Source organism: Fusarium flagelliforme (genome assembly GCF_020744385.1).
Source record: "Fusarium flagelliforme strain FIESC 12 MPI-CAGE-AA-0113 chromosome Unknown B0J16scaffold_3, whole genome shotgun sequence".
Classification (NCBI taxonomy): domain Eukaryota; kingdom Fungi; phylum Ascomycota; class Sordariomycetes; order Hypocreales; family Nectriaceae; genus Fusarium; species Fusarium flagelliforme.
Window position 1 is genome coordinate 3,947,496 of NW_025763505.1, and position 16,423 is coordinate 3,963,918.

Here is a 16,423-nt window from a genome sequence, read left to right on the forward strand (position 1 = left end):
CCTCAATGCCCGTATAAGGGCGCATACCATCCTGCGCTTCGTTGCAATAGTAGAAATCTCCCCAGCACTATTTCATCAGTCAACGCCTTTCGGCACCGACACGCGTCGCATTACCCAAATCCGCACTGCGAACATTGACACAACCTTGAATCATGTCTGGTAAGCGACAACGACTCGCCAAATCCTCAATGTCCTCTCAATCTGCTATTGGCAAGGCATTCCCACGTCGCGACAATTACTACCACACCAAGAGTTCAAAAGCATCAACTAACAGCAACAATTCAGGTGAAGCGGAACCCCGACGATCGGTACGCGCGACCAAGGGTCAACACACAAAATCATTCGACGAGCTTGAACCCGCGACTGTACCAAAGAAGCGACAGACGAAGAAGACGAAGAAGGCCAAAGAGCAAGAGCAGGAACAGGAACAGGAGCAGGAGCAAGAACAGCAGCAAGAGCAAGAGGAGGAAGAGGAGGATGAACTGATCCGATGTGTATGTGGTGCCACAGAGCAAGATGAAGATTCTGGCGAAGCTTGGATCGCTTGTGAAACCTGCGGTGCCTGGCAACATAATGTTTGCGTGGGAGTAAGCTCATACGATGATGAGATTCCCGAGCATTACTGGTGTGAACAATGCCGACCAGACGATCACAAAGAGCTTCTTGAGGGTATAGCCAAAGGAGAGAAGCCCTGGGAAGCCCGGCGCAAAGCGCATGAGGAGGAGTCCAAGAAGAAGAAACGTGGTGGACGGAAAGGTAAGGGCAAACGACACAGCGAGACCAAGGAGGACGATAAGTCCAAATCCAAGGCATCCCCTGCGCCCGACACCGCGAAGGACAAGAAGGACGCGAAAACTGGCAAACGAAAGACACGAGAAGATTCTCCTGATACGGATGGCAAGGTATGTTTCTATCTTTGTACCTGGAATTATTGATGCTAACAACCATATACAGTCGGCTAAAGTTCGCCGTGTGTCAGAGAACGGGGCTACTCCTGTTACTGTCTCATACACACCACCGGATGATCTCGCCGCGTCGATCCCAGACTTGCCTGGCTCTAGAACAGGACCCGCCAAAGCCCTGAGCAAGTCTCTAAGCCATGTTCTAGCATCTATGCACAAGCACGGTGACCTCCAGCTTGAAGAAGACAGTACAGTTGAATCTTTGTCAGAGACCTTCGCTCTCCAGATCGAGCGAAGTGTATATGACGCATACCCCGTAACTAAGGGACAGAAAGAGTACAGCCAGCAGATAAAGTCCTTGAGCTTCAACTTGAAGAACAACCCGGAGTTGGGCCATGGGCTTGTGTTCAAGACTTTGTCTCCCACAATGCTGGCAACCATGACATCAGAGCAGCTTGCCTCGTCAGAGATGCAAAAGCAAACCGCTGAAATGAAGGCCAAGGCTGAGAAACAATCGATTCTCTATACTTCTGAAACAGGACCGCGCGTGAGAAGAACACACAAGGGCGAGGAAGTCGTTGACGACGAAACGTTTACAAACGACCCTGCTGTACCCCTCCCACCAGGACCTCGGCGCTCAGATCAGCAAGTTAAGAAAGAACCTGCAACGGGCGACCATGCCGACCTGGCCTCACACCCACAGCAAACTGACGACAAGCAACGGTCACCAAGCCAAGCCGACTTCGACATCGCTAAGGTCTTTTCGAGCGTCAAATCCCCAACTGTATCTCAAAACCGCAGGCCTTCAGCTCTGGCAACTGGTGCCAACGGCCCTGGTGTAGATCCTGACGTGGACCGTATGCTGCAAGAAGATGATGAGTCACCTCCTTACTCACCGACAGAGGAGACTCAAGACCCCGACGTTATCTGGCGTGGCTCTCTTGCCATGAGTTCGATTGCTGATTTCCAAGCAACGGCCAAGTATATCGGTGGTGCCAACTTTGCTTCAGTTGGATCCTGGTCAAAGTTGATCCCTAAAAAGTTAACTGTGGCTGGTCGAATCACTGAGCAAGCTGCTATCGAGTATCTCTGTGGTCTTCGATACAGCAAATCCACCGATATCATCGTCGTCTCCCTCACACCTGTATCCCCAGTGGCCCATTCTGAGTTTCATTCTCTTCTCAAATACTTTACGGATAAGAAACGTTATGGTGTTATTGGAGATAAAGCTCTAGCCAATGTTCGCGATACGTATCTTGTGCCAGTTCCACCAGGAGAGGACAACTATCCCGAGTTTATGCTCAACTTGGTAGACAATAAGATTCCACGGGTGCGCGAAGAGCCTATGCTACTAGCTGTATTTGTGTACCACACTGAGCCTGAACAACTCAAGCAACTCAAGGATGGAGTTACTGCCCAACAAGATCCCAGCGGTCCAGGGTCACCAACCCCTGCTCCTCACGCTCAGAGAAGCAACTCCACGGCATCAGCCGGTCCTGCGTTCTCACCAGCGACCCCCCAAGCACCTCAAGGAGGATTCCCACAACAGTCAACTCCGGCCCAATGGCAGTCTGCAACTCAAACACCTGTACCTATCCCGCAGCCGCCAAAGTATGCCAAACCAGCACCGCCGGCAGTGGTAGCACCCGCAAAGATGTCCGACGCCCACAAGCACCAGGCCCAACAGGCTGGCATGACCGCGGCCCAGGAAGTCTTGGGACAATGGATCACTGCACCCACTGTGCAGTTCATATTGCCTCAGGCCTATCAGATGGCCCGTAAGGAGTGGGAAGTTGTCCGAAAGGTTTTGGAAAGTGATGCTAAAGCGCGCGATGATCTTCAGCATCTTGGAATTTTACTAGAGAGGGAAACAATTGAGAAGAATGGAGGGGCTGCCGCATCATAATCACGTTGACGGAAATGGAAGGGAAATAACGCTCAATGATACCAGTAAAAGGCGTGTGGGAGTCAGGTGGTGAATTCGTTTCAGAAGCCTCAATGCTTCAATATTATATATGATTATTCATTATGACGGTTACTGTCATGGATGGAACGAGATGGATTCTTGGATCATGGTACTCCAGATATGTGAAATTCAAGGGTTTCTTTTCTTGTATCTTCTTTTGCCCGTATTGTGTAGTAAGAAATGTGACTTTGTTAAACGCAATGTTATACGCACTTATGCCGTTTCATTCCATCAACCAGGATCGCATAGTTCAATTTTAAGGTGAATACAAACCACAGTCACCTCTAATAAATACCGTAGAAGATACTCTCAGATGAAGCAGGTTCAAAAAGAACAAAAATGGCAAAAAGCAAAAACATACAACAGCGGGGATTCGCTGGTCGTCACCGACCCAACTACTAATCCGCCCCTTACCAGCTTGACTATGGGAGAGCGGACGGGATCCCGTATTTTCTGGTAGGTATGGTCGTATGTATCAGAGTTTCCGTTACTTTGGTATATATTCTCTAGCTCTTTTGACTGCTGTTACAGTCGTACATGACCAAACTCCCCCATCAAAGGTTCTTTAGTTAGGGAGGTGTAAGGTAGATGATGATTTATTCATACGGCCCTTATACAACTCCATTATTAACCTAGCTTTTTTGTTTCCTGGCTTCTTCGGGGTTGCTCAATGCTTTGATGTTCCATCTTGGATCATCACTCTCCTGCACCGGCGCCCATCCAAGTTGAATCTGAACACAAGTCAGTACCGTCATCAAGACCATGATGGAACTTTCTTACCTGCATAGTCTTCTGATCCCAATCTTTTGTAAAACTTCTAATCTTGCCATCCTCAACTTCAAATATCGCGGCGGCACACCACTGCGCATGTCTACCCGTCTTCTCGATGCCCTTGTACGGCTCCCCGCAATGACTGCCCTGGGCTGTGTATCTCAGCAGAACATGCCCATCCTTGGCCCATGACTGGTCGAACCGCATGATTTCAAGATCTGACACACTGGCCATGACGGTCGAGTGAGAATCTGCGTAGTCCATGGGCGTTTCGCAGCCTGGAAATGTGGCAGGTGCCCAGAACCAGCTGTCTGGGTGACAGAGATGCTGGACTGACTTTGCACCCTTGTTCTCCTTTGGAGAGTAAGCGATGCGCATGTACTCCTTGCAGAGGTTGATATTGCGCTGGCAGCCATTCAGTTTGTATGCTTGTTCTTTCTGGTTGCTGGCTCACCAACCTGCTCTTGTTCAGTTTGAGGTGGTGAAGTGACACCTGGGGGTTGAGTTGTCGACATGATTGCAGTTGCAGTTATTGGTCAGAATAATTATATCAAAGAATTGTTTGAAAAACATCAAATGCATCACTCAAGGAGCAGTCAACTTAAGAACAACATCCTTCCACGTTCATGCTGTCAGAGGATCGTCACCCTGGTGTCTATGACATCAGTCCCGGAACTTCAAACCCGTTCATGTGATTCTTGACTAAAGACGTTCAATTATTCTCACCATTTACCTTCTATGGTTCTCGGATATTTCGAGAGGTATGCTGTATAACATCGGCATAATTGAGATCTCTATTGCATGGCTGGGCTAGAATCACTGTGTCGGTTTCTTTCCAATGGCTGTCAGATACTTCGTTAACTCGAACATCGAATTATGTTTGAGCTGAAATAGTAAACGGCAAGCAATGTTTCTGTTAGGGAGTAATGAGTTTGCTGCAATGCCCTCTGAGGAACTGTGTCCCAAGGCTCTGATGAGTGACCAAGCGTCTCGTGTCCTACCATCATACAGATAGTGAAGATACATAGGTAGTAAAGAAATATGTTATATCAATTACATATATATACAGCATTAAGCTCTCACCTTATTCGAGGAAGCTCATAGTTTTATCATGGGTCTTATTGTACATCTCAAATCTGGCCTTGCCTTCATAACTGTCAAGATATAGCTTGAGACAGGATAGACCGTGGTTAATGATACTGCAAGATAATTCTTACAACGGCATTAAGATCAATAACAATGGAGATTTTGTGCCCGTATGAAAATCCCATCGTTCACTCAAACAAAACCATCCACTGCCGAGGACGGTAGCTGCCGAGGCTTAGCTTGAGCTTGAAGGATCGATCTCTGCCAAGAGCAATCGGCACAAATCCAGGGTACACACGTTGAGACTTGAAACCCACCCCCACAGCACAGCAATTGGTGACGCAATCGTATTGTCCAAAAATAGTAGGCACGACGTATTCTATTCAATGGCACAGCAGGCGCTTGCTTCCTGGGCATACAGGCATGGTTCAGTATTGGCCCAAGCTCCAAGTCAAAGTCAAATCCTCCTCACCTTCACCTTCATTTCACTTTCATCAAACCTGCCATCTCCATTTTCAAAACTTCCCATCAACATCTCTCGCTGCAATTGCATATAGGTAGGCATAACCACCTTGAATCCTGGTAATGAAGCTATTCACAAACTAACAGCGTAGTGTAGATCCACTCCACCTTCTTTCTATCAGCACTTAAACAACACCCAACATGGCCTGCGGATCCTCTCAATGTCTCTACGACCGTAATGGTCCCGGTAGCGCCGCCACTTCGATCGCCGAGTCCATCATCAAGCCCTCTGAGGCCACAGGCACCAAGACCAAGTGCATCGAGTGCGGTGACTACGAATGCTGCTGCATTCCCTGCACCATTCTGTAAATGGGCAGTCCCAACTCGCAGCGCAGTGTCGCATTTCGAATACTTCATGCGATGGAAATCTGCTGGAAATGATGGCGCGTCGTTAAAAAGATAATGAGGGGATGACTATAATGCTACAGCAGAGGGTAGTTGGTGTATAATGATAGGCCGGCTACTCTTTGCTGTCAGATGACGCCGTTGCCTTTCTCGGGGTTATCTTTGGGTGGGTTATCTAGTAATACCGTCGTATTATTATGGTAGCCACTCCCTTACTGTCACTGCGATCCCTTTTATATAGCCATCTCAATGACCGAAACGAATTTTATGATCGACCTTGCTTATTTAACATCATGTTTCCTGTGCATTTGCATCGTGATCCAGTGCTACTATACCTTTGAAAACTGGTCGTGTGTTGTAGGTCTGTAGGTTTATAGGTAAATGTGATTCGCATATTCGTATTCTCGTCTATCCAATCATAAGCAATGTCTCGCCTCAGAATTGAGTAGACAATTGGGACTCAAGTCCATTCCAACACGCCCACGTGTATAATAAGATAAAGGTGATCATATAAACTAATTATTCGCCCGTCGCGCCTCTTGGGGTTGATAATGCCCTGCAACTCCCAGTAAACTAAAAATCAGCTCTGGTGACATATAGTCCATCCAATCATCCGGTTTTCAAGTAAACAAAGCATCTGTCGCAGCCCACACATCCGCTTCTCTCTGCTTCGCAAGCGCATCCCAGTCTTCCTCGTCAGTCTGTTGTCCCAAAGCCTTGGGCACGTCAGGCACGCTCAAGCTTCCCAGGCCGTCGAGCACTCGGCGAGCCTTATCCACTTGTGTCCGGATAGCCATGGTTTCAGTGCGCGTACGATCAAGATGTTCCTGCATGAGTGCGATGACAGATTCTCGTGCTTGATGTGGCCGGTACTCATTTAGGATATGATGAAAGTTGATGAATAGAGTGCGCAAATCCTGAACCTTGGCTTCGGCATGCGACGGGTTCTGCGATAATATGCCAGAAAGCTCGAGAAAGTTTAAAAGAAGAGACTTGGCCAGCCGCTTAAGCTCAAATGCGCGGTCAAATCGCTTGGCGTCCTTGGATTCGGACTGTGATGTTGACGGAAGATTTGTGATGCCCTGGTCCTCCAAAGTTGGAAGCTTATCATCAAGCTAGAGAGCTTCAGTCAGCTTTCACATGTAGGCAAAGACGCAGTCGAGGAAGCCTACCATGTATTGGTCACCAAACACGCGCCAGCGCCCATCCGCCGGCTCAGCTGGTGGTTGCAAATTGACGAGATCTTCTGGAACATCGGGCACGCGAACCGTCATGGGATCGCCACCATGCTGGTCGATATACGATGTCTTTAATTCTTCAATACGCGATATCCGATCTGATGTAAACTCTTGCCAAAAGGGAGGCGGATTAGGGAACATGGAGGAGAGCGGCTGCGCCTCCTGTTGTTGTTCGGCCATCTTGTGAGCTCTTGAGATGAGATCGCCTTGAAAGCCAATTGAGAAGACAGTTGTTAAAAGTTAATGAGATGGCGAGTTAAGGATGCGGCTCTTTGAGTCAAGACAAGGTTAGGCATGCGGCTCTTGTGAGCACCTACAAGCGTAGCTTAGCTTTTGGTGGGGGAGTGAAACTGCCTGGTGGGAAGGAATGCTTGGAATCCACGTGAATGTAACTATAGTCAAACCCCCGAGAGCTTGGCCAACAGATGCTTCTGTATTATCTAGAGGATGATGCTCTTTAGATAGAGAAGGATAATGTGAAAAGGATTCACTAAATGTTGCTATGAATCGTTAACTCCTGGAATAGAAGACAATACCTGAGCTTTAGATTTGCGCCGGATAATCGTCGGCGGTTGCTGACCTCGCTTTGTTACCCTCTCGACGACCCTGAATCTTCAATCTCCAACGTCATAACCTTTATTTACTACTTTCTTCCATTTTCTCGCCTTACACTTGCTCATCCAAAGCCATTTCCCTCGAAATTCATTTGTTCGTTACCGGTTCGATCAATTAGACATCTGAACAGCAGCAATCGCATTTCCTCATAACCTTTCTCGACCTGGAGTCACCACACACTGCACCATTTCTCTTTTTTACCTATATTACAGGTGATCTTTATAATCCATACCAATGTCGGACGTACGATCTCTTTTGCGGCAACAGCGCGCTGCTCGTCGTATAGAACACCCCTGCGCTGCCTACTCCGAAGCAGGCAAGCTCCTCTGCACCCTCTGCCATGAGCAGATCAAAACTGAGACGCTATGGGACTCGCACGTCCGGAGCGAGGCGCATAAAACTCGCTTGATAAAGGCACAAACGGCAGCGTCTTCAAATGGACGTAATTCACAACAGGCTGCGCAAAAACGAAAACATGACGATACCGAAGAGGCTATCGAAGATGGGGACGGGGATGTCGAGATGGACGAGGGCAGACGAAAACGAAACAAGACAGAAGATGCGGAAGGAGATGCTAAGGACCAAACTTTAACACCGCCTCGATTGACCAGACGAACGTCGACGACACCATCACAAGGAATCGAAATCCAGATCCCATCGCGACCCGCAACCCCTGCCTACAGAGACGGCTCATCAGCTTCCACCCCTGGAGGACAGTCTAATAACCTTACCTCGCAAAATGGAACCACTACACTCCCCTCACGCCGACCTAGTAGCCTGGCGACGGATGAGCGACCAGCCACCACAGCAGCGGCAGTCGATGAGGCAGAGTGGGCAGCTTTCGAAGCCGACATTGCTGCTACCACAGCTCCCTACGACGAAGACGCGGTCATTTCTGCCCCTGCCATGACGGCAGAGGAAGCTGCCGCTGCAGATGCCCAGAAGGAGGAGGAAGCAGAGAAGCAACGCGCCCAGGTGGACGCCGACTTAGAAGATGAAAAGGAGGAGGCGACTCGCGCGTTGGAGGAAGAGTTCGAGGAAATGGAAGAACTTGAGGCCCGCGTGCAGCGTCTAAAAGAGAAGAGAGAGGCTTTGCGCAAACGCGGAGGAAGTGTCAGTCAAGATGCCCAACCTGAGAAACCCGCTGGCGTTGGCAAGGAAAATGCGGAAACGTTAGTTATTGAGGAGAAGGACGAGGAGGACGACGACGAAGATGAAGAAGACGATGATGATTGGGAAGGCTTCCGGTTCCGAACAGCATGAAAGAGGCTCCGGGCTTGAACAGGAATACCAAGTACCGCTGCTGGAACCCCGGAATGGAACCTCAACCAATTCGATGTAAGAGACGGAGTTTGCGAATTTTGTAACATCATCACAGCCTACATAATGTATTATATCATATCAACAGTCCTGCCAACAGGATCAGGGTCATTGCCGAGAGCCGTCATCTTGACTGCCGACGTTTCTACCAACTGTGACCACTGCCGCGATGAATTACAAGAGGGAATCAGTCTCGATGGCGAGCACTATGGCCTAAGTAGCTGATATAACGAGATCCCGTGTGCTGCACTACAACCTCTCACTCACTTACACAAGTCACCATCACTAACTTACCAAGAACTATCCCATTCTTCACCACGACTGACTCTTTCCCAGAACCTACGTAGTCTCCATACGCGCCCTGTCCCACGGCTCTCTTCCCATTTTCTTACGCCGTCTTGGCGCTCTCTGACTTCACGCCGCCATCGCGATGCAATCCATTGCCGAAGCCCGTCTTTGACTTTCTCTTTCTCGACAGCCTTCTTCTTGGCCACAATTGCTGGTGCAATATACACAGGCGTCATGCCAGGGACACACTCTTTGGGTAATACTGAGCGCTCAACTAAAGACGCAGCCGAAGGCCTTGCTGCCAAACGACGAGATAGGCGGATTGAGACCAGGGAGCGAGCCAGGCGTCGTGAAACTATGGAAGTGTGTGTCCTGAAAATGGAACGAGCAATTAGGTCAGCAAGCGAAGGGCGAGATGGTGAACAAAGACGCGATATAAGGTCTGTTCTGACTTGCTGAAGCCGGTAATGATGCAAAATCGGAGCTTGCGATATGTCGCGAAGGAGATGGCTTGTCTGATTCTCGATTAGCCTCAGGTTTCGAAGACCTTGGGTCATCGGGATAGTTTTCAGGTAGTATGTACGATTATCTCCAGCATGCCATTAGGGAAAGGACTACGTTCTTTCTGACAGTAGATGGTAACTACTTACCCTCGACGTTGACAAGAGGTCGTTTACATCCAGAAAGCCCATAATATGAAACAAGACTTCGTTAGGTAGATCTTCCAGAGAGTGATGCTCGACCATTGCCTCCGGCAATCCGATACCACTCTTGGTGCTTCTCAGGAGAGACGAGATAGAACAATTACCCATAATAGAGGAGGCCGGGTAGGTTGCCTCCCAAGCAAGGCTGGATTTCACTGGGGTGACGACTGGGGTGACGTCTGATCGGGCATCAGTGATGACTGAAGTGGCAGGGCTGGAAGATTTGCCGTCCTCGGCTAGAGCTAAACAGTTGGCATTCCCGTAACGGGATGACACGGCCGACATCTGATCTACCTGTGAAGTGACTTGGTCGGACGATGTGGCAACAGCCTCCATGATGACTTGGTGTTGATGCTCGGCGCGCGACAGGCGACAGAGAGCAGGGTGTGAGTGGTGGGAGTGTCAAGAGACAACTCTCCAGCCAAAGGTCTTCAAATTACGAAGCTCAGAGGAGGCGGGAAGACGCAGGCAAGAGGCGAGGGAACCCGATTGTCGTCGAGCAAGTGTCAAGAGGTCGTCACACGTATTGCTTGATGGAGGCTCCGCAGACCTGATCGCGGTAGTTGGTGTACAACTGTGACGGACGATGCGCCGAAGTGGATTTCTGGTCAAGCAACAAGACGGATGATGGAGAATCCGACAAAAGAGAGGAGTGGCGATGAGACAAAACGCGAAGAGGATAAACAAGGCGCGTAAGGAGTGTGGTCGCCGATATGGTCGGTCTCGTCCGTCAGTCGTGACCGCGAGATCCGAATTGGGAGAGGAGACAGACAATCTGAGAATCGGCCGGGTGGCGTGAGGACTCCAGTTGACAACGAATCTATCAGCTGCCAACACTAGTGAGTGGTCTGAGTGATTTAACGTTGATGTAGGACTAAAGCGTTGAATTATGTAGGGTAAGGCGCTGGGTAGAAGGGTTGATCAATGTGACGTGACAATTCTAGAGTCTGTTGATTGCGTTTTATCCTATATGAAGGATGTGACTAGAAATATGGTCTTTTCAGTTATGAGTGGGTATCAGAGTATGAACATTATGCAGCTGTCATTGTAAGAAGATATGGATTATACAGTAGAGATGAATGTTGGAAGTGATGAGACAGTGAGGTTCGAGATGAAACTTGGAGTTGAGGGGAACAAGTGGAGAAGGAAGGACAGATGTGGTTAGAGCATCATGGACCGTGCGGAAGCGTTTGTGTAAGCGGCCACTAACGGCGGCCAAGCCTGTTAGTCGAGTGGGAAGTCTGATGAGAAGGCGCATACAGCGACACCTGCCATAGGTCGATTCAAAACGTTCAGGTACGGGCAGTACTGGTCCCAGGAATCGTGGTTAGGAGAGCTGAAGAAGCAAGCACTTAAATCTTGATAGGACAGGAGAAATTAGAGATGAGTAGATCATGAACCATTCCATCTGCCATACTTGCATTCAAGTAAGCATTGTAACTCAGATTTGCAGGACATTACATCCATTGATATCAAAAGAGATTAAATTACCCAAGTTGCCATAATTTCCACTACTGTCTCCATGGATTCCGTGCCTCCTTCTTTCCTTCTTCCCCACGGACGCGCCCCCCGAGGTCGCACCTTCCATATCAACATCACATCCATCAACGTGATGTCCTACCTTAGCCGGCCTCCTTCCAGGCCAACATCCTGAATCATTTCTGTTGGCTCGCATTTTGTTCTCACCGCCCTCAAGTTGACAGCCCGAACATCACCACCGATCACGACCCAATGTAAACATCACCTGCCATTCACCCGACAACGCAATAGCAAAATAAACCGTCCACGTACTGTTCCTGCAAGCTACCGCAGGCACGCACACCCACTTGCAGTACATCATACGTATCACATCGCATCACACATTTGCCTCCGCATGCATATGTTCATCACAGCCACCCGGAAGATCTCCCTCGACGTGCGAACGAATGCTGTCTCACCAGGTCGCACTTGGCAGTTCAGGCACTAAAATCGCCCTTGCCTACTGCCATACTGTTGCTGCACGCCTCCACCCCAACCAGCTACCATCCGTTGCAGGCGAGGCCCGGTAAAAGATCTATGATAGATTTGCGTACGTACTCGGGAACTCAAAGACAACCGACGTTCATGCAGCTCTTGACTTATTACGGTGTGCAGCTCAAACTGACGTAGCTGTGCACATGGCCCCTAGTTTCTATGTATTTGTTTGCCGCGCATCCTTCACTAGTCTGCGTACGTCTTGTGTATGTACACGTCTGCTCACACCTTGGCGTAAAAAGCAATTCGGGTAGACGAGAATTACATTTTTTTGTACGCAAGTTCCGCTCTTTGTCAATTGCTACAGTCAATCGATCTATTCTCACACCCACACGCTTACTCGGCGTCGTGACGTGGTTATCAACTCACCTGAATCTGCGGGCCAGATTTTGGGCCCTCACGGACAGAGGGCCTGGTATAGATCAACCGGCAAATTCTTCAGGTGTGTCAATTATCTTGTTCATCTTGGTGGTGGTTGACAAGTGGTCCCTTTCAATTTTCAGTACCATACGATGCCTCAAGTCTCTGGCTGCCTCAAAACCCTCGATCTCTAGCAGATTGCCGAGGAGGTTGACGCTAATTCTGGCCTGTTGAATAGCATCCATCTTTCACAAAAGCACCATGTTGCGGCTTATAAGAGAGTCTAACTCAAATTGCCTGGGCAGGATCATACTCCACTTCAGGATTTATGGAATATGAATGGCGCGCACCGTTGTCAGTACTTGATTCACTTTCACTTACAAACTTCGAAGCATTATAAATGGGCCCCATAGACCCTAGTATGAGGGAACCACTACTGACATTGTTTCAATTGATGGCAAGGTCGTTCTTGATATGACCTCAGCCTTATTGACGGTTGTATGTCATCCGTATCTTGCGCCATTAGGAAAGATCTTAGCCTCACCAGGGTGGCTGCGCTGAACCTTGTTGCCGACCAATCATCACTTTTAGCAACAGTCCATGCGGCGACAACAGAAACGCGTCTGCCGGGCAGGAGACCCATTTTCCAGCCGCTGACCCCTGGATGACCCCCTGCTTGTCATATCTCTCCACACGGCTGTAACGCTAGGATTCGACATCCCTCTTCAGCATGTCCTCGCGATCAGGGCATTCTAACAATTTGGACAACGTTTGAGTACAGATGAGCGGAATAATAGATGGCAAGAGCAAGGGTTGGGATTGCTAGACGCCAAGTTCAAGTTTCGCGCGCTTCTAAGCAGAAGAGTGTCAAGCTGGACCAATTACTATTCTTCAATTCTTCGACAACCTTTCAGATCGAACCCCCCATTGGCTCCAGGTACGATCGGGGACACCCGTCTCGTTACTTGTGAACAGGCTCCATGCAGCGGTCTTCAGACACATGATTTGCAGCAACCCAGGTGTTTGGTTCAGACTCAAGCCAGATACTGTTTGGTCGTGGCTTCTCAAATTCTACCCTTATTGGATGCTATCGACCACGAGGCTTTTCTTACTAGCTTTACCCGACCAGATTGGAGCCTCAACGCCGCAGTGGCTTGTATAGGAGCTTGTTTCTGTATCACTGCTGTTGTACGCCATGCCGTTGGGAAATAGGCAACAGCGACCCCATACCGATGTCCGATGCTTGTAAGAAACCACCCTGGGAAGCAGTATAGAGTGTTGGGAAACAGAATGCTGTCAAAAGTACCCATGTTAAACGTCCCAAGGCATCAGGAACCACCAAGGAAGACCCGACTTGGAACGGAGACATTGGCATGAAAACTCAGAAGCGGGCCGGCCCGGCCGCTCAACCGGGCCGTTGTAATTATCAGGCTGAGCTCTTGAGGAACCAAACGGTCTGTGTGCCCACAAAGACTAACGAGGTTATTCACCTGATACACAACCACCACGATAGTCAGACCCCGGCCTACAAGTCGGCCATTCTTGCTACTTCACTTAACCGGATGCTCAGAAATGGTGAGCCCTCCCAAAACGTGAGCTTACATCTTGTGTCTCGCTTGGTGCATCCACCCACCCAAATGAATGCGTGTACATGCACAGAGATACTGGCGCCCAATATATGTGCGGAAGGGTACATTCTTTTGCGATCCCAGCCACAGAGACCAAGAACTTGATATACATCCCTGTTGAGCCCAACAATGCCCAATATCAAGAGCCAGTATCAAGCTCTCCTCAACCTGACTCCCTGTTCGCCCATACTGATTATCCCATGCAGGCTGTGAAGTCATCGCGGGCGAGTCAGTCTTCCGAGACGCAAGCCATTCCCGAAGCAGAAGGCCAGCTCAGCAGTATTCAGACGCATTGTCAAGGAACAACCCTGTGATGAATACTTTGTCACCGCCACGTTCCTGGCTTGGGTGTTTGATGCCACAGGTGTTCACCAGATTAGGGCTATCACACTCACTGATAGACTGGAAGCGAGATGATTCTTTGTGACCAGGCATAGCATGGTGCCCTGTTCGGTCTACAGAGACATGCATGTCTGCGTAGTATTGCAACAAGCCACTCTCAGATCGTGGGTGTCATAGCCCGATACATCGACCCCGAAGTATTTGCAACTGATGTTGATATTTACCGACAGCACAATCAGCAACACCGTCGAATAGCTGACTGTTCTATCAGAAGCTGCGCCGTATGCACTTGAGCAACCTTTGAGGGCGCAGGAGCCAAATCGAAATCTGAGGCAAAAGATACATAGTGACCTACCTGGCCCCCAATCGAACGCCTGAAGCACTTCCAGCGGAGTCGATGTGATATATAGTTCTTTTGCATGGTATGGCACTGCATCTAGAGAGGCATGCGGATAAGTTGGGACGTTATTCGAATGAGCTGACTCAAATAAGGCGGCAGGTATGACTGGCGGGCATGGATGGGATAAGATACAACGGTATCTTTCAATCACCGACAAGCATTTGAATCTCCTTCTTCTCTAGGAAGTCCACGGAATGCAATGACCTGGCTATAGCCTTAGCCAGAGGCGTGATGCCACGTTGTGCATTTACGTGCCTTGTGCGCATCAGCATAGTCTTCAGATTGCTTTTGAATGTTGACAGAATCATTTGGTAGAGGACTTCCCAGGGTCAGAAGCTACTACAACGGCCGAGTGGCAAGACGGATGAATCAATTCATGTGAGCCAGCAGCCATGCACGAGAACCATGCAAAGGCCCCCCCTATTACTGTTTGTCGTCACCGCAACGAAGACACACAAGCAGTTGTCGAGTTTGCGACCTAACCACACTCAATTCATCTCGAAAATGATACGTACAAATGACACCCATGGGTCAATAAAGACGGATAGGGACAATGGAGAGGTTGGTACCAAGCTGAGTGCTATTTGTGAAGTGTTCGTGGCGGGCATCTTCACTGTCTCGGTGGGAACTGACAGTGATCGCACTCGTCCAATGCTACTACCGCCTCTTGAGATGGTTTGGGTTTCAACGGTTTGCTCACCGGGGTAATGATGCTGGCGTGCCACTTGAAAAAACGAAGATGCTGCGCAACTACGGAAGCAACCGACCGAGACAGAACCATGAGGTTCAGTTGTACAAAGACAGCCATCCGTCAGGGGTTATAGAAGCACAAGAGAACGAAAAGAACGGCGTACATAGCCAACACTTGGCCTTTCAAGTGGCAACATACAAGATGTCTTGACCTGAACTTAACTTGGAGTAGGGGAAGCGATTTGCAAGGCCAATGGTCCCAGTAAGGGCCCGAACTAAAAGCGGAAAGCCGATGAAGCCTAATACAGGCTTTCTTGTGAGATTAGAACGACGAGATGTCGTAAAAAGCACTTGATGTCGTAGGCCATGAGAGAATCCAATGGCTGATCTTCGACCTGCAGTCGCTTTGCCAATGGGCCGCCGGTGCCATCGAGCTCGAGTCCGCAAGGGCCTGACGCACAGAGCAGGATAAAGCAGCGAACCACAGCCCTGGCTTTCACCGAAAAAGTCAATTTGAAGATTGCAAGCAATAAGAATCCCCTTGTTTCCTGACACTTGTCCGCCCTCGGGACGAACCATAAAGCCCCACACGGCCGCAGATCAAGACACCACCTCATGTATACTCGACTAGGACAAGACTTCGAGGGGAACACGGCCGAGGCCATGGCTGCAGCGGGAAGGGCACAGGGCTCCTATCAATAACATGGCCGGTTATGTGACCCAGCTGCCTCATGGCTTCGCTAGCACGAGCGCGCCATGGAAGACTTATGGAATGTTGACAGAACAGTTGTATGCTCAGCACAGACAAGACCGACACACAACAGCTGAAGGAAAAGGTTGGCGGACAGGGAAAAGAAATATCGAGAGGAAGCCCTTGTCGTGTTTCTGTTCTAGACGTCTGAGTTTGGGTAAAGGGAGGGAGGCCCAGGGTATATCATCTGGCCAGGTACATTGTGAATTGGGACAGCAACAATATCTGTCACAAAGGCAAATTGAATCACACCAAAGGTATATGCAGTCATGGAAATTCATTTACACATCCCCGCAGGTTTGTCGAGAGACTCTGACCCATCGTCAGCCCTGCTTTCGTTGCTTCCACTGCAGTCACGGCATCATGGCGAGTGCTGTACACACAACATACTGCAGTAGCATCTTGTGGTGTGGGGATGCCCCGTACCTCTACCCTGCTTTGCTGCACTGTAGCTGCTGAACCGCTAGGGGTGTGTGTATCGA

The 16,423-nt window shown here is 49.3% G+C and overlaps 5 protein-coding genes across 5 annotated transcripts; 2 read left to right on the forward strand and 3 right to left on the reverse strand.

Annotated features, from left to right (window-relative positions):
* Positions 1–152: 152 nt before the first annotated feature.
* On the forward strand, positions 153–2,808 carry B0J16DRAFT_383082 (SPOC domain-containing protein; the record flags this gene model as incomplete). The annotated part of the gene is made up of 2 exons (XM_046131301.1): positions 153–902; positions 955–2,808. 2 exons carry the CDS (start codon positions 153–155, stop codon positions 2,806–2,808), a joined length of 2,604 nt encoding a protein of 867 aa, XP_045985125.1.
* Positions 2,809–3,500: 692 nt separating this feature from the next.
* Positions 3,501–4,168, reverse strand: B0J16DRAFT_413604 (uncharacterized protein; the record flags this gene model as incomplete). The annotated part of the gene is made up of 3 exons (XM_046133383.1): positions 4,098–4,168; positions 3,649–4,044; positions 3,501–3,599 (listed from the first exon to the last, which is right to left on the reverse strand). The coding sequence occupies exons 1-3, from the start codon at positions 4,152–4,154 to the stop codon at positions 3,501–3,503; spliced, it is 552 nt and encodes a 183-aa protein (XP_045985126.1). The 5' UTR covers positions 4,155–4,168.
* Positions 4,169–5,908: 1,740 nt separating this feature from the next.
* B0J16DRAFT_110411 (MED7 protein-domain-containing protein) lies at positions 5,909–7,346 on the reverse strand. The gene is made up of 2 exons (XM_046121431.1): positions 6,765–7,346; positions 5,909–6,707 (listed from the first exon to the last, which is right to left on the reverse strand). The coding sequence occupies exons 1-2, from the start codon at positions 7,008–7,010 to the stop codon at positions 6,213–6,215; spliced, it is 741 nt and encodes a 246-aa protein (XP_045985127.1). The 5' UTR covers positions 7,011–7,346; the 3' UTR covers positions 5,909–6,212.
* A 105-nt stretch (positions 7,347–7,451) lies between these two features.
* B0J16DRAFT_339070 (uncharacterized protein) lies at positions 7,452–8,825 on the forward strand. Its single transcript, XM_046127506.1, has one exon. The coding sequence runs from the start codon at positions 7,680–7,682 to the stop codon at positions 8,706–8,708; it is 1,029 nt and encodes a 342-aa protein (XP_045985128.1). The 5' UTR covers positions 7,452–7,679; the 3' UTR covers positions 8,709–8,825.
* Positions 8,826–8,881: 56 nt separating this feature from the next.
* Positions 8,882–10,446, reverse strand: B0J16DRAFT_110451 (uncharacterized protein). Its single transcript, XM_046121432.1, has 2 exons — positions 9,704–10,446; positions 8,882–9,568 (listed from the first exon to the last, which is right to left on the reverse strand). The coding sequence occupies exons 1-2, from the start codon at positions 10,091–10,093 to the stop codon at positions 9,056–9,058; spliced, it is 903 nt and encodes a 300-aa protein (XP_045985129.1). The 5' UTR covers positions 10,094–10,446; the 3' UTR covers positions 8,882–9,055.
* Positions 10,447–16,423: the final 5,977 nt, after the last annotated feature.

Coding starts and splice junctions, on each gene's coding strand:
- B0J16DRAFT_110411 (XM_046121431.1), bottom strand. CDS start 7,010: ATGGCCGAACAACAACAGGAGGCGCAGCCGCTCTCCTCCATGTTCCCT. Junction 6,708..6,764: donor TGTTTGGTGACCAATACATG/GTAGGCTTCCTC, acceptor GAAGCTCTCTAG/CTTGATGATAAGCTTCCAAC.
- B0J16DRAFT_339070 (XM_046127506.1), top strand. CDS start 7,680: ATGTCGGACGTACGATCTCTTTTGCGGCAACAGCGCGCTGCTCGTCGT.
- B0J16DRAFT_110451 (XM_046121432.1), bottom strand. CDS start 10,093: ATGGAGGCTGTTGCCACATCGTCCGACCAAGTCACTTCACAGGTAGAT. Junction 9,569..9,703: donor ACCTCTTGTCAACGTCGAGG/GTAAGTAGTTAC, acceptor ATCGAGAATCAG/ACAAGCCATCTCCTTCGCGA.